Source organism: Vipera ursinii, assembly GCF_947247035.1.
Source record: "Vipera ursinii genome assembly, chromosome: 5".
Taxonomy (NCBI): Eukaryota; Metazoa; Chordata; class Lepidosauria; order Squamata; family Viperidae; genus Vipera; species Vipera ursinii.
Genome location: NC_139518.1, coordinates 93,755,164 through 93,772,895, shown reverse-complemented (window position 1 = coordinate 93,772,895; position 17,732 = coordinate 93,755,164). Strand labels below are relative to the sequence as shown.

The window sequence follows — 17,732 nt, the reverse complement described above, 5'->3', positions numbered from 1 at the left end:
AACATCCACCCCTGTCTCCCATTTCCATGCCTGCGGCGAATGCTCACCTACCATGGCGGGACAGAGATACCCTTGGCTTTCAACCCCGCCATTTTCAAGCAGAACTTTCTTGGAGAGCTGGGCATGCCAATCAAAGCAGATCATTATGATCTGGCATTCCCAAGGAGAACATTCTCATTTGCCTTCCTTTTGTGCTTCTTCCCTCACTGTTCTCAATCAGACCTCTGGTATTCACCACTCCATCATCTACTACAGCTTTCCTCAGCTTGGTGTCCTCCAGATACTTTGGCCAGGGAAGCCCTTAGACGTCTCAGCCAGCATACAAGCAGCTGTGGTGCCTCTGGAGGGTTCAAGGTTAGGAAAAGGTTTTCAGTGCAGTCCGTGGGAGCTCCAGCATCTCATTCCCACAAGCTCCTAAACATTCCTTCCAGGAACTAAAACTTCATATTTCTGCATACAGAGCTTTACCACCACTCATGAATCTTGCCTTAAATATATGAAATCTGAAGCTCCCCCCCCACACACTTTTTTTTTAAAAACCTGAAGAATTAGTAACCCAATCCATACATGATCTAGGCACCAGGAAGCTACGTTTCACTGTCCTCCACAGAGCCCTGAATTAATACTGCGCAGTATATAAGGAACACGAAGAAAATGCATAAATCACGCAAGATTTCAGCATTCTTGCACAAATTCTCAATTCCTACACTAATATACATATGTGTGTGTGATGCACATCGTATTTTCATATCTTTATGTCTGTTTAAATAGCTGTAACATGCTGTTACATTCGAGGCAGATATCAGGAAAAAAAAACATTCCTGATAAACAATGAAAGTTCATTTCTTCTCTGGATTGGGAACAACTCAGTGTCGGACCATTTCACACAGATATTTAAACTAACTATATGTCAGGTGCACACCAAGCTTCCTTTGTATCAACCAACAGAAAGGACCAATATTTTATTTATTTTATTATTTTAATTCCATTTATATCCCGCCCTTCTCCGAAGACTCGGGGCGGCTTACAAGCTTAGCAGTAGCCTTCATTCTATGTATATGCCTGCTTATTGGGGCTTTCACACACACCCCAAGCGGCATTATAGGCCAAATAGAGCTGCTTTCTTAGTATTTCATTCTGTCAGGAAGAGTGCAGTTCAAAAATGCAATCATATGGTAACTTTAGAATTCTTTCCTGCCCAAGTGACCCAACACAATTTAACAATGACCAGCTTTTCCAAAAGATGGTGGGTTTAGACCATGAAGCTCTGTTCCATGAAGCACAATGCTTTCTGGATGCTCCTCCGTTACCTTGTGTGACCTAGTCAACACACTGTTTGCAGCAAGAGCAAACCGGAGCTGGTGCTCCTTAGCAAAAGAAGCAAAAAGGGGAAGAACAAAAGAATACTACTTCCACAAAATACAATGTATTAAAAATATTGGTGCAGAGAACAAATTGCCACCTAGCTGCATACCTTTTCCCATTTTTTATAAATGAGAATGTCATGTACGTACATATAACAATATTTCTAATACATGTTTCTGTCTTTGAGGGGCTGTCCATAAATTGCATATTCCTGTACACAGATCAATGCATTATATATATTTTTTGTATGTGCTCGCAAAATGCTAGAAGTAGCTGCAGTGATAAAGAGACAGTGATTGATCCTTTATAATTGAGTAAGTAAATTGTAGAGAGTAAATTATTTTCCCCTGTTGCTTTCTCTCAGCTTGGTTAGCAATCTCATGCTTCAAAAACATCAGTGTTTTACTATTTTAAACTTGCATATCCCAGAAAATGGAATATCAAAAGAAAGAAATGTCCAAGTCAATAAAGAGATTGCAAATTTCAAAGCAAAATATTTCATATAATTTTTACCAGCAAGGACTTCATATAACTTCTTGATCTTCTCCAAGTAGCTGTATGGAGAAGAGAGATTAAGAATAGACTTTGAAGTCATTTTTTTTGCAACATATAAAATAAATACAGAACCAAACTCTGCAAACTATTTGAAATGCAGTCAGCAACATTTATTTTATGTAGCATTAAGTGGTGTTTGACTAAGTCAGTTGCCAGATCTAAATTAATGAGCATAACTGAGTCTTATTTTTTTCCCATTCATATATGCATTATGATTATACCTTCCTCAGTATTGAAACCTTGACTAATGAGGATGTAAATTAATGTACATTAAAAACCAATTGCTTAACCACTTTATCTAGCTGGCTTAATAGCGCGTAGTGGGAAACTCTAAAAATGGCAAATAAAATATATACATTATTTCCGTTTCATCCCATCAGTGGGTTGATTATTATAGCAAAGCCCTGTTTCCTCTGTCAGATGTTGACAAGAACTGGAATTACAGCATTGCAAATGTAAAAACAAATTGGTAGTGACAGAGGTGGTGGATGCAGAATTGCTAAATGAGTCACTTGTAGGCCGTCCATTTTGGATGTGGGCTGACCTTCAGAGCGTTCACAGAGAATATGTGAGGCATTTACATTTTAAAAGCAAGTGGGAGCAGTTAAGAACTTGCATGTCACATAACCTTGGCAGAGGTTTGAAATATGCTCCCACATTCCTTAGAATGCACAATTGTCTCTTATCTTTGTAGATAAAAGTTGCAAGCCACCCTGTATGGCAATTGCACACCATTGTTTGGGAGACTGTTGGCAATTTAAAATGGAGTGGAAAGTCCAGAAAAAACAGCTGGTATCTTTCCACCCTCCCTCCCTCCCTCTTTCTTTCTTTCTTTCTTTCTTTCTTTCTTTCTTGTCTTTCTTTCTTTCTTCTTCTTTCTTTCTTTCTTTCTTTCCTTCCTTCCTTCCTTCCTTCTTTCTTTCTTTCTTTCTTTCTTTCTTTCTTTCTTTCTTTCTTCTTCCCTCTCCCTCCCTCTTCCTTCCTTCCTTCCTTCCTCCATCCCTCCCTCCCTCTTTCTTTCTTTCTTTCTTTCTTTCTTTCTTTCTTTCTTTCTTTCTTTCTTTCTTTCTTTCTCTCTCCCTCCCCCTTCCTTCCTTCCTTCCTTCCTTCCTCCCTCCCTCCCTCCCTCTTTCTTTCTTTCTTTCTTTCTTTCTTTCTTTCTTTCTTTCTTTCTTTCCTTCCTTCCTTTCTTTCTTTCTTTCTTTCTTTCTTTCTTTCTTTCTTTCTTTCTTTCTTTCTTTCTTTCTTTCTTTCCCTCTCCCTCCCTCTTCCTTCCTTCCTTCCTTCCTCCATCCTCTCCCTCCCTCCTTTCTTTCTTTCTTTCTTTCTTTCTTTCTTTCTTTCTTCTTTCTTTCTTCTTTCTTTCTTTCTCTCTCCCTCCCCGCTTCCTTCCTTCCTTCCTTCCTTCCTCCCTCCCTCCCTCCTCCCTCTTTCTTTCTTTCTTTCTTCTTTCTTCTCTTTTCTTTCTTTCTTTCTTTTCTTTCTTTCTTTCTTTCTTTCTTTCTTTCTTTCTTTCCTTCCAAAGAGGAAAGTCAAGATACAAAATTACAACAAAAAGGGAAAAGTGGGAAGGAGACAACAGGGAAAGTTTAAAAAAGTTACACACACACCCTTAAAACAGGGGTCTTCAAACTCGGCCCTTTTATGACTCATGGACTTCAACTCCCAGAATTCCTCAGCCAGGCATACTGGCTGAGGAATTCTGGGAGTTGAAGTCCACGAGTCATAAAAGGGCCGAGTTGAAGACCACTGCCTTAAAACAACATTAAGAAGTTTTACTTGCAACTCCCTTCAATATAAATACAATTATAAAATAAAACACGGTCTTGTTTTAGTTTAAGGGAAAAAAACTGGATGCAGAATTAAAAAAAAGATAAAATATAAAAGTTATACATACCAAACAACCATATACACATATATAAATCTCTTACTGTAAATAAACCTTGGAACCCATAAATGCATCATAGTAACAATTTCACCAATACACATAATATTAATAAATATTTCTATAATTAAATTATTAATGGGGAAATCCACAGTGACTGTTGCATATTTATATCGTTTCCCAAACTATCATTTTCACAACAACATAATTCTTTGTGAAAATCATATATGTGTCCAGAGAAAGGCCCCACCCACCCACCCACCTGAAACGTTGCCATTGGATTAGCTTCCCTTATAAAGTGTATCCCGTTTTACTGAATAATAAATCGAAACACCCACACCCACAGCATTGTCCCTATGTTAGATTATGGGAAAGCAAATTGAGATTTTCTACATCTCTCATGAGTTCTAGGCAGCGCATCAGATTAGATTAACTTGTAGCAAGTTCTGTAAATCCAAGTCCAATCTCTGATGGCCCTCAGTATTTCATTAAACATTAAAGACCATTGATTCCTACCCATTTTAATGCTTCATCAGGCATGGGAAGTTAACTTTTCTCTTGATGCTGATTAATGATCCCAGTTCCATGAAAAAAAGAGCACATAATGTGGCCAATGTCAGGCTGTGCTCAACCCAGTTGACTTTAATTAGTTAGACCCTCATTGTGAGGATTGGTATCAATCTCTCTCTCTCTCTCTCTCTCATAGCATAGCAGAATATATAATGCTAAATCATTATTTTAAATCTTTCCAGGAACTGAACTCATTGTTACTTAAATCAAGTTTCAGAATTGTGATTCAACATAGCACTATGTGCAGTAATATTCACCACTACGAGTCGTCTTGATGCAGAAAGGACCATGAATAATTGATGCAAATGAACTATGGCTCTTTTATGACTCGTGGACTTCAACTCCCAGAATTCCTGAGCCAGCCATGCTGAGGAGAAATGGAGAGGTTTCCATGCTGAGCCATGCTGGCTCAGGAATTCTGGGAGTTGAAGTCCATGAGTCCTAAAAGAGCCAAGGTGTCCTACTTCTGGACTATTCAGTATCTTCACTGCCATTCTTATCCAGAAACCATGGAATGAACTGGATGCATTTGGCTGAGTTCATACAGTGACCCTCCACACCTCTTATGTGTTGCATGAATACAACCTATGTCAAAGTTTACAGTTCAGGGTATTGTGCAAACCCCCATTTAGTTTAATTCAACCAATCACGTTTGTGGGAACTCAACTTTTAAAAATACTTTTATGCAGAACCATCTGGATTTCATAATATTTTAAAGCAAAAAAAATGATTCTATTCATGCAATTCATAGCATTTACTTCTCTATCATTCTCTTCACATCTCATTTTGTTCAAAAGGTGTGAGGGAATCTTTCAATTTTTAAAAGCAACTTTTGGAGACTAAGAGATTGGATTGCAAGGAGGGAGGTCACTTGTGTGTCTTGAAAGGGATCCAGGAAATGTAGCTACCCTAAATTGGATTAGAAGCAATTTCTACTGAATCCAAGCCATCACTGGATTTTTCCAATTAACATTATCTATTTCTTCAATTTAGAGAGTACCATTTTATTTTCCCATAGAAAGATAGAGATACATATATGGATATCCCAATTTATAAATTTCACTGCTTTGCAAACTGGAAATGTATTTTCCTTTCATTGAATTACAACATCTTTTTACCTGTTTGGTAAAGCAGAATAACTTTGGAGTTGACAGGATATTACTGTATTTTGGATCTTCAAATTCTGCAGCTGCTTCTTCATGTATTCCAATTGCCTTGTATTCTTGAGGAGATTTTGTTTAAATGGTGATGATGCTGAACCTCTAGTAAGCTTGGATAGAAAGCAGAATTAGTAGTTGCTAAGTGTGAAGCAGGAACAAAGAGAGAATAGATAAAACAAAAGTATTTACATTCTGAAAGGTAAAAATGGCATATTTATTCATAGGTGTTCTATTGACGGTGCATTGATGCTCTTCTGAATTTTGCATCTGGCATGAACCATTTTATAATATAATCCTGATGTGATTAGGTTATCTTATTTTTTATTTTTTTTATTTTTTTAGGGGCATTAAAAACAAAATTCTAGAATGCAGATCCTTTTTTTCCCCTTTAAAAGCCAAATATTCAGACATTCTCCTAAGAGCCTCACAAAGGGTGTATTGCAAGGGTCAACTGGTATCTATAATTGCCAATGAAAATTGTGACCTTGGTGGTAATGCCGTGATTTGTACTTTGATATTCTGTGCCCATGTTAGAGGAAAACGAAAGATTTTATCATTCCAAACGATGGCATCTCAAACTCTCCTCCATTTCCCCATACTGGTATGTTAAATGCCCTTTTCCAGGAGAGGTTCTGGTGGATGACACAGAAAGCAGTAATTAGTCAGATGTAACGGTGCAGAGATCAGCCACAGAAGATCTCCCTCTCATATTGCCTTGATAATCTCGAAGCTTCACACTTCTAATCAAATAGATATTTTTTTAAAAAAAAAAATCTTAGTGGAGATGTTGACATCTGTCTCTCTCTCTCTCTCAACTCTCAGCATAGATATAATTGGCTTACAATCTACATTTGTCAAGAAGAATCTGTCCAAAATGCCTCCATAATTATTATGTTTAAAAAGGAGGGGAAAAACCAAAACACTTTCACATACTTGCTTAGAACTGCTTATCTTTTGGGAAATGATAAAGAAATAGCAAACTTGAGGGGAAAAGTCACATTTTTGTACAATTAATAACCAAAGAAGAATCACACACCTTGCTTCCCAGGGTTGCAATGGCACATGGTTGTGTGAGATAGATTTCTTATCATTAAGCTTCAAATAACCGATGAACCAATATAGATAAATTGAGCAAAAGAAGAGAAATGAGGAGGTGCAAAATAAGGAAAGATAGTTTGAGCATATGCTGAGAAGGAGAATTATAACTCAGGGGTATAAATTAGTTATACTGTATAGTGCGGTGATATATTATATACAGGCAGAGTCTGACTGCCGAGTTCTATACTACGTATTTTTAATTCAAAATGAATATGGGTAATACATTTCTTATATCATATACACACTTATGGATCTATATAAAAACTTTATACAGCTCTTTCTCACCCATTGTATTAAATATCAATCAGTTCCTTTCTATAATTCTCCAACATAAACAGGCAGACAAAAGTTGTTTGTAGCAGATCACCCCAACTTTAAATTACTGTTCCTTGCTGATCTTCCATTAAAATTATGGTAGCTTCATCTCCATGATTCAGTCCCTCTCTCCTAGCCTTCTTATATGCAGGGCTCATAATAATTCATGTAAACAATGGAAGGTCCAATTATTTAAGGACTTAGGTTTCACTTGGAGGTTATACCTGGGAGAGTGGAGGAAGAAAATAAAATTGATGGGGCCCAGATTCTGGATTTTTAGCCTCTGCATCAATGTACAATGGTGAATTGGGACTCTAGAATGAAAGACAACTCAAGCTGATTAAATGATCCTTCACACACACACACACACACATACACCCCCCCAAAAAAACAAGAAGCTTCAATCTGTGATTTACCAAAACTAATTCATTCAGTGCATGACCATATTTTTGTACTTCTAGTAGGTAACAAAAAAAAGGCAACCCAAACTGTCCGGTTGTCTGGAGCAGTATTCATCAATTTCAATAGTTTACAATGGGTGGACCTCAACTGGCTAGGGCCGTGGTGGCGAACCTATGGCACAAATGCCACAGGTGGCACGCAGAGCCCTCTCTGTGTGCACGCACACCGTCGCCGCAATCCTAGGGCTTCAGCTGGGTTTTATAAAAGCTTTTCGCTTTAGGCCTCCACCATCGTGTGCAAAAAAAAATGGTTCAATCAATCAATTTCAACTTCTCGCGGGGAAAAAAAATCTCGCAAAGTTGGAATTGATTGATTGAACTTTTTAGTCCCACCTAGTTTGCCGTTACCATGGTAGCCATGCCCACCCAATGGGTCACACCCACCCAATGGGCCACACCCATCCAATGGGCCACACCCACCTGGCCCCCGACAATACATAAGTGGGTTTGGGTTGCAGTTTGGGCACTCGGTCTCTAAAAGGTTCGCCATCACTGGGCTAGGGAATTGTGGGAGTTAAAAGCCACCTGTCTTAAAGCCGCTGAGGTTGAGAGATACTGCTCCAGACCCAGAGTCGACAAGTCCACAGGACTTCAGACAGAAGAGCAAATTAAATGGGAATCAGATACCCATTTTAATCTCCTCTACATCTGAGGAATCCATCGACCACTTTGGAGAGGGATTAATCTACTCATTCCCCCTTTCTTGCAGGATAAAGAAGTCAACCTAGAACAAGTCCATCGGCGGATGAACAGCTTAATTGACGAAGACTTAGCTCACAAGCAACTGTCCCCGGCCTCCATTGAAATCTCAGCCTTGGAGATCGGTGGCATGCCATCCAGCCAAGCCCTGGAGCCTGTCCGTGAATATCAGAACACGCAACTTTCTGTCACCTCTTTTTTACCCGAACAGACAAGCCACGGGGGCAGCAGGACACTGTCCGGTGCCTCTGGGAGCAATCTGCCGCTGCCCCTGAGCAGCTCAGCCACAATACCCTCAATACAGTGTAAACACAGATCGCCGAATGGAGGACTATTTCGCCAGAGCCCCGTCAAGACCCCCATTCCCATGTCATTCCAGTCTATGCCAGGCGGGATCATTCCAGAGGGCCTGGAACCTTCCCACGGAACATCCATATAACGGAGGCATTGACCAGCAGAGATTTTTAATACAACTGGGGGGGGGGATTTAAAAAAAGAGAGAGAGAGACTCTTGCATTTTTCTTGTACATATCTGTAAATAATGAAAGAATGAAGTGGGGTTAAAAAAAAGTGTATTTTGAATATTCCCAATTTTCAAAGTCAGTAAAAAACAAACAAACAAAAATACAAAAAAAAGAAAGAAAAAAGAAAGAAAAAATGTATCAAAGACTTTGTAAATTTTGTTCTCTATGAATAAAAAAAAAGGCAGAAGAACTTGTGACAAAGGCAACCTATTCTTGGGACCAAAGGCAGGGAAAATCTCCTCCTAATATTTATTTTGATTTCTTGTTTTGAAGCAGGGCAAGTAACACTTCTTGGGTATGGGGTCAGGGCAGGACCTTTCCACTTATTTTTTTCTCTTACATTTGCTCTTCTCTCATACTCACAGCTCTTCTGAAAGTTTAAGGGTGGCGGGTTCAACTGAAGTGTTAACACGATGCTGGTAATAAATGGGAGGTGGCCAAGCTTCTCTGCTGCAGTTTAACAACGGGTACTGTCAGTGGGTACTGTTTTGAATGATAGGATCGATCCTTCATCCATTCTGAAATGTATTTGGTTGGTGCAGAAGTATCCTTCGTATAAAGGAAAAGTTTCAAGTCTGATTTGGTGAGTACTATCAACAACCAGAAAGGTTGAGGGCATGATAAGAAGGGGACGGCAGAGAATGAGGTGGCTGGATGAAGTCACTGAAGCAGTAGGCGTGAGCTTAAATGGACTCCAGAAGATGGTAGAGGACAGGAAAGCCTGGAGGAACGTTGTCCATGGGGTCGTGATGGGTCGGACACGACTTCACAACTAACAGCAACAACAAATCAATAACCAATGTTCATCCTAATCTCAGTTAAATAAAGGTTCCAGCAATGTCACTGAAGCTACAGTATGGAACTACTAGTGAAGTGTTTGCTTGCAGGCATTCCTCTTCATGCATCTAACTGGTAGATGTCCAAAAGGTTTCTGGTGGGTCCAGCTGAGATGGGGAAGGGTATGCATATTAAATCTTTGCAGTTTGTGATGAATGTGCAAGTTACTGCCAATATGGCTAATCAGAGTTATTATTATTCTTCCTCATCCATTTAGTTGTACATATATAGCAAAAAAAAATCATAATAATTTTGGCTTCATTGAATCAAGCACTGAGCAATTTTTCAAGCTTGATTTCAGTGATATGGTCAAATTAGACGGCAATTTGTTTTGTGTTTCAAGGTTTATTACATATTAGGGAGAGTTTTGGAAAAGAAACTCTAGTTCAAAATGTTGTACTGATAATGAGGAAACATGATGTTTACTTTGTTTCCCCCCCCCCCACTTTTCCCTGGGTTGGACTATACACAAATTTCGATCTAGCACTCGCTGAATGCTGAATTCTCATTCCTTCTCTTAATATTTATATAGGCTTTGCTGCCAACTTCAGGTGATGGGGTCCCAAACTCACAGGGATGCTGTGGGATATTTTAAAGGTAGTTTTTTTTTAATAAAAAGAATTACAGAGACATTTATGGAACCTGAACCAAGAAGGTTTGGGATAGGTTATCATTGGTGGGATTACAGAATAGGTGAAATGTCTTTATTTGATGCGTGGGATCTCCAAATGGGATAGCATTTGTGATCATCAACTTTTAACTCCATACTGTCAGGGAAAGAAAGAAAGAAAAAGAAAGAAAGAAAGAAAGAAAGAAAGAAAGAAAGAAAGAAAGAAAGAAAGAAAGAGAAAGGAAGGAAGGAAGGAAGGAAGGAAGGAAGGAAGGAAGGAAGGAAGGAAGGAAGGAAGGAAGGAAGGAAGGAAGGATAAATGGTCCAAGGAAACGTCTCCCAAATCTCTTCATCACATTGGTCCTGTTTGATCTCCTTCAGGCCTTATCGACACAAACTGCTGATCATCTGGTATAATTCTGAAAATTTCAACCTGCAGCCATGTAAATACATTCCTGGTCCTCCTAAAATATTTAAACAAAGTCACTTTCCTATGTAGATCATTTCCCCCACCAGGTTGAACATGAAGCATGGAGTGCTCCGACTTCCTTCATTGCACTGCATTGCAATGTGGAAAAGGAAGACTTGTAGACTTGTTAAGCTTTTCATTTCCATGACCACCACCAAGTTGTCTCTTTCCATGTCTGATATAACATTACGAGGCAAATTCCAGAGTCCACTGTATATAGCAGAAGACTTTTAACTGAATTAAGAACACGGCGGTGCTCTTAATGTCAAGTGTTTGTTCATTTCGGCAGATTCCTCTGGAAGGAAAAACCATCATAACATATACATGAACAGTAACACACAGACACACAGACACACACAGAGACCACTTTCTCAGTTAATAGTAGATAATCTAAAAGAGGGGAAAAATTGTGCTTGAAAAATCCAGTTAACCTGAATCTCTTGGCAAGAGTTTATCCTTTACCTAATGTATTTGCAAATTCACACTGCTATTGTCTTCAGAGGGGAAATTATCTGCAGGATTTAAGCACGAACATTAAAATATCAGCTATTGCTTTCAACCAAAATGCAATATTTAGTTATTTTGGGAAAAATGCAAAGGAAGTACATTAAGAGGAAGAGATAAATTTGACTGAAACAAATGTTAGAGGTCTTCAGGTAATTAGCTAACATAAGGATTTGAAGCTTTGTTATAGCAAAATGCACAATGGCTGCTTCTGATCTGAATTTCCCAAATATATTTCAACTATTTGTGCAAAGGAGAAATTAATAAAGTACTAATAATGCTTTCTCTTTCAGTAATGTTCTATTGCAATGATTAAGGAAGGCTTCAATTTCTAGGGCCTTCTCGTTTACCCCATCAAAGCAGAACAGGATGAAATATTTTTCTCTGAAGCCTTGAATAATTTTTTTTAATACCAGCATAGTACAGTAAATTTTCAGTTTGCCAGGTTGAAGCCAAGCACCGTAGGTTACAATACATCTAGAATGTGATCTAGATTTCATTATGACCCATTTGATCATCGATTTATTTGTGTATTTATTTAGTCACCATTTGATTCTGTAGGCAATCAAAGAGATGATGGTGAAGACTTTTAAAGAGAGATCAGCTCAGAAGCACAATGGTAATGTAAGTGCAATGATTTGATCTCTATCACTGCCAGTTTTAAAGGAATTTGAGTGTCATGGCTCCGACAGATGAAACTCTTCAAAGAACTTTGAGGCATTGTTTACCTTAAAGAATCTTTATTCAAGTAGCATGGCATCGGCACGTAAGTAGCCAAAGCCAAAATCTGAATTCTCCTCCCCAGAGCACATAGTACCAAACCACAATTCTCTCCTCTAATAAACAGTCATAAATCACATTCTCCAATTAGTTTGAAATGCAGACCTTCCCTCCAGTTCTCCAACCCGCCATTTCTTATCATCTATTTCAAGCAACCTTGAAAAACATTCTACTATGATGTTGTTATGTCTAACTAATTCCCATGCATACCTGTATTCTTCCTCCTCCCCGCCCCAGCGCCATCTAATTCTAACTCTAAAAGTAACACACAGGTTAAGGGGGAAATGGCTGCATCTTCATATATTGTCGAAGCAAGAACATCTGATGTTAGCAGCGTTGACATCGAGTTGAAATTCAGCCCTTTGTGTCACAACCACATGTGAAACTACTTTAATAGGCTAGACCTGAGATCCATGACTCACAAAGGCCTAAAGTGCTAACCCAATTCTGGGCAGCATCAGATGAAGAATTATATGACAGACATGTGAAATGGGATCCTTGGTGCTTTGTTGTTTTCCTCAGACATTTCATTACCCAACTAGGCAGCCTCATCAGTGCTGGAAGGGAGTGGAGTCTGCTCTCTGTTCATGTATTGGTGACTTACCCTGTCAGTGTTGAAGGAGGTGGTTGTGATAGTTCCTTGATTGGACAGTTGTTTACAGTTTGATTGTTTATCTGAGTTGGTAGATCCTTGCAAGAAGTATTGTTTACTTCTTGATTGTTGGTCTAGTGTTAATCTTTATGTCAGTCTCTGCTCATCTGGGTGTTGATTGCTAGTAAGGAGGTATTGTGGTATCTTTTACCTTACTCAAGGAAACACCAAGAAGATTCTCACTGTGTACGGGGGAGACTCTCTGGGCATCCCATTTCAAGAAAGACATTGACAGGAAGAGAGCAGCCCATAGGGGGTCCTAGAGGACTTAAGCAAAGATTTCAGTCTGGATAAAACAAGGGAAAACATGCCAATAGCCTTCAGGTACAAAGGATGCTGTAGGGAAGATCCAGCAATTATTTTCCAGCAACTGAGACCAGAAATAAAATATCAGAGATGGACAGTATCTAAGTTTGATAAATAAAATAATAGATATGCTACGGCTAACTAAAAAAACCCATGTTTCTTTTAAAAAAAAATAACCTAATGACACTTTTTTTGTGTGATTAAACCTACAGCATTGCAGTAAAGAAATGGATGTTAAGGAGACACTCCTTTATCTATTAAATTACACTGAATATTCTTCTTGATGTTATCAGGGAATGTTTGCCCTTTCTTTTGATCTACCTACAAGTTTAATATGGTTCCCAGAGATGTCAGTTAATCAGCACAGGTGCAAAATCCTATTGTTTAAGTATGGATATAGGATCTATAAAATGTCACTATAATATTTTTAATTTTAATTTTCACTACTTTCTCTTTTGTCTCTCACCAGGATTCTTTATTTATTTCTGTTCATAATAATTTATCAAAGATCAGCAAAAGGTGAAGATAAATTAATTTTCTTTTTTGTAGAATTCATCCAGAATAGTTGACATTTTGTTACCCTTTAATTTTTAATAATTCCCCTAGTTCTTTAGTCACTGCTCTCTGATTTTTTTAAAGTCTTCTATGTACAGCTTAGAATGTGTAGCCATGAAATTATCAATGTTTTTGGCCTATAGTGAAGAAACACATCAGAATGTGTGACAGACGATATTCAAGCTATAAAACCATGCAAACTATAGAAATTCAATTTATGTATTTTATAAAAGCTTAATAGTTGATTTCCTACTATTTTATGTCAGTTTATAAGTCAGAAAGGTGAATATTGTTAGTTTTACAGGAGTTTTAAATTTTGTGATACCACTGATAAACAAATATTGTTCCATTATATTTGGCAAAACCTGATTGAAAAGAAACTCTCCTTTATGTATTATATTGATGGTTCCCAGCCCGGCTGGTGCATAAAAGCATTAAAAAATATTCTTGCAGTAAACACCAAATGTATCCTTTTAAATACCCAGAATTTTATGACATCCCCAAATCTCAAACATTTTGGCTAAACCTTGGATAATGTCTCAGAAATGTGGGGATCTCACAGGATTTTGACCATACTTTTATCTAATTTAATTGTTACATAATTTTGTGAATTCTCAACATACTATTGAAAAGAAGATCTTATGTGTTAAACTGCTGATTCCCCATTGCGTCCCACCGTGTAGATGGCCCTTATAGATTTGGATGATCTCCTGAAGGACGAGGTTGGCAATTGCAGTGCTTTATAAAAATTGTTCCGCTGAACATCAATAGCATCCATAAATGTAATATTTATTGCAATAGTGCAGTACACAATAGATCAAGTGCATCAAACTCAAACAAAGCTTGATTTCTGAAGGAGACCAGCAGTAATAACAAATGTTTTGCATGCCCCCTTAAGAGGTTATAACCATAGCTTATTCAAGAGCTTTAATCTAATCCAACAGTCTCCAGCCTTTGTGGCTTGGTACCCTAGTTGGAAGGCAGGTGGGAAAGGCCATGTCAATGATGGGCTGGCATGCAAGACTTGCACAAGTGCATGTGTGTGCAGTTCGACTTGTGCAAGCTGAGCTGCACATCCGCTCTGTACATGCACGCTGGCCTGCTGCTCACACAAGTCAAGCTGGGCACACACATGTGGGTGCTGGCCCGCCAGTCACATAGCCCAGTTCTGGTAGTGGGCTGCAGCTCCGGGGATTGGGGACCTCTGATCTAATTTGCTCTCTAAATAAAGAAAATAAAGAAACACGACAGAAAAAATATCCTGAGCCCAAACTTTAATTAGATGTTGAGGTGCATCCAATTCATAGTCAAAATATTCTGAAGAGCATCTGTCATTTGTCATATTTTTGCTAGTTTTCACAAACTATCAAGGGTGCGTACGACAGGTAAACAACAAACTTCAAAACATCAGCAAGAAAACTCCTTTAAAGTATTAAAATAATAAAATCATGAAAGCTATTTTGAAGGCCAAGAAGGTCCGTAGCAAATTCCTTTTCAAGAAAAAGAGAGCATCCCATCTCTGAAAAAGATGTAGCCCAGACATCAGGATTTCAGCAAAATACATTTGCAACCGAGAGAGCTTTTAAGTTAAGCCTGGCGGCTCCGCCATTTGACTCATTCTGCAGACATTTTTACATGATTCAGCAGAAAACAAAACACCACAATCTTCTAAATATCAGTCACCAGCAGGATTTAGGAACAAGTGCGAATGGCTTGAAGATCTTGGTTGTGTGCTACAAAAGGTGATTTCTAAGACTACTCTGCCTAGGTGCACAACGTAGACTGTTTTAAAGACTCCTGCTGCTGATTACAAGGTATATAGAATATAACTGCTCATAATTTGATTTCTCTTTTGTGGCATTGAAAGTCAAAGGGTGCAAGCATGCAAACTGTGGGCTGCAATTTGCATGCTTGGGTCTTTTGCTACCTAAGCCTACCGAAGTCTTAATTTCTCTACTGCTTCTCCTGATCAACAAGGACCTAGCAGAGATCCTTTGCTCTCAGAAAGAAGCTGAATTAAAAAGAACGAGCTTTTGCAAAACAGAAGGCTTTTCAGTGGCTTTGTAATGGCAGGTGAAGGAAAGAAAAACGCGGTAAGTCAAAGAAAGGTAATGACTCTTACAAGACAAACTTATTTATTTGTTTGTTTGTTTAGCATATGGCATAGAGCAGTTAATAACAGTAATAACATTATATAGAAGGAGAACATAATAGCATGATATGTGTATGACAGAAATATGCAGTCAATTTTGTAAGCTTTGAGGAATCCAAGAAGTTATCTATCCGTTATATGGCTCAGGATGGGAGCCAGCAGGTTGGGATGGTCTCAATGCATCCACTTTTCTCCGTATTGTATCACTCAGTCTGGCATCCAGTTTATTTTTATGGCAGCTGTTCATCCAGACAGGGCCAACAATATGCATCTCTAAAGGTAAAGGAAAGATATCCCTTGTCCAGACGGGTCTGACTTGAGGGCACGCTGCTCATCTCTGCATCTTGGCCTTGGGCAGTGATGGTGAACCTTTTAGAGATTGAGTGCCCCAAAACTGCCTACACCCCTGTCCCCCTGTTCCCCACCCTGCCCCACTCCACCCTGCCCCCTGCTCTGCCCCACCCCACCCCACCTACCTGCAGGGCCACCCATTGTCTCCACAGCCCGCCGCAGATCACCCAGGCAGCTCAGCAGCACCATGGAGGCTATGCCCTCCAGCTGCACCCCACAGCATCAACTGCGCATGCTGGGGCGCGAGGGCAGAGTCTTGTCCCTACTACCCAGCTGTCATATCCTTGGCTGTGCCGCTCTATGTGTGCCACGCACAGGGATGACTCTCCTCTGGGGGGAACTGCTGGTGAGGAAGGGGCCGCAGGGGGAGGTAGGGCTGGGGCGATGGCATGTGTGCCCACTGAGAGGGCTCTGAGTGCCGCCTCTGGCACACGTTCCATAAGTTCACCACCACTGGCCTAGGGAGCCAGCATTGTCCAAACCCCCTTCTGTTGTCATGTGGCCATCATGACTATACACTGAGGCACATGGAATGCAATTACCTACCCCCACCCAAAATGGTACCTATTTACCTACATGCCTGCTTTCAATCTGCTACAGTAGGTGGGCAGGAGCTGGGGCAAGCAATGCGAGCTCATCCCATCATCAGGCACTTGGGTCTCGAACTTGGGCTGTTAGTTTTCCAACCGACAAGCTCAGCATCTTTAACCAGTGAGCCATCGTGCCCCCTCATTCAGCTGTGGAACGCATCAATCCCAGCGCTGAAGTTCTGGGTGTAGCGGCAGAGACTCCCCACTTAGTTCCACAAAATTTAATGAGTACGTTATTTCTAGATATTATTATTTTTTTTGCCACAATATTCTCTATGCGCTTCTTGTTCGATCCAGAATTATGCCAAGGAACTTTGGAAAGGGGTGATAAGGCAGCGGGCTGTTATTGAAGTATTCATTCAGGACTTCCTTTTGCTTGTTTATTATTAAGGTGGAAATTCATTGTTTCTGTTTTGCTCATGTTTAGGGTGAAACTCCAGTTGGTAAATAGCTTTCCCAGGTCATTCATGTAAGGGAATTTCCGTCCCTTGGTATCTGGCATGTCAGACATGTATAGACTGAACAACAAGGAAGCCGACACAGAGCTTTGTGGTAGGCCATTATTCAACTTTCTCCCTTTGTTTTTTTATTTATTTATTTTATTTATTTATTTTAATTCCATTTATATCCCGCCCTTCTCCGAAGACTCAGGGCGGCTTACAAGCTTAGCAGTAGCCTTCATTCTATGTATATGCCTGCTTATTAGGGCTTTCACACACCCCCAAGCGGCATTATTACAAAGTCAGCTTAATTGCCCCCAACAATCTGGGTCCTCATTTTACCTACCTCGGAAGGATGGAAGGCTGAGTCAACCTTGAGCCTGGTGGGACTCGAACCTGCGTTAATGGCAGGCAGCTGGTGTTACTTAAGGAGGCATTAGCCCACTGCTCCACCAAGGCTTTCCCCCTCTCCCATTATTATTTGAAAAGCCCTGTTGCTCAGCATATTATTAATAAGGTGGATAATGTTTTGACATGGGATGATCAGTTGTAGTTTATATAACAAGCCTTCCTTCCAGACTGTGTTACACACCACATTCAGGTCCACAAAAACTGAGATGTTTTTAAGGCCTTGTTGGAATCCTACTTTGTTGTGACTTGTTAGGCTCAGCACCTGGTCTTTGCAGCTTCAGTTGTGTCAAACTCCTGCTTGTTCCACAGGAACTATATTGAATTACAAGCCTGATCCTGTTTAGAAATAATCTTTCTAAGAGTCTATAGCTTAAAGGAGCTATTGGGCAATAGATTTTATACCCCGTTACTTGGTTCGAAGTAAATGCAGTTAGGAATGCATG

At 39.6% G+C, this 17,732-nt stretch overlaps 1 protein-coding gene across 1 annotated transcript in view; it reads left to right on the top strand.

Annotated features, from left to right (window-relative positions):
• GRID1 (glutamate ionotropic receptor delta type subunit 1) overlaps nucleotides 1-9,068 on the top strand; it is a gene marked incomplete at its 5' end in the record, with an annotated part of 330,056 nt that extends 320,988 nt beyond the window's left edge. The window contains one exon of the mRNA XM_083363340.1: nucleotides 8,119-9,068. Coding sequence (XP_083219466.1) covers nucleotides 8,119-8,547 — 429 coding nt within the window. The 3' untranslated portion in view covers nucleotides 8,548-9,068. The remainder of the gene's footprint in view (nucleotides 1-8,118) is intronic.
• Nucleotides 9,069-17,732: the final 8,664 nt, after the last annotated feature.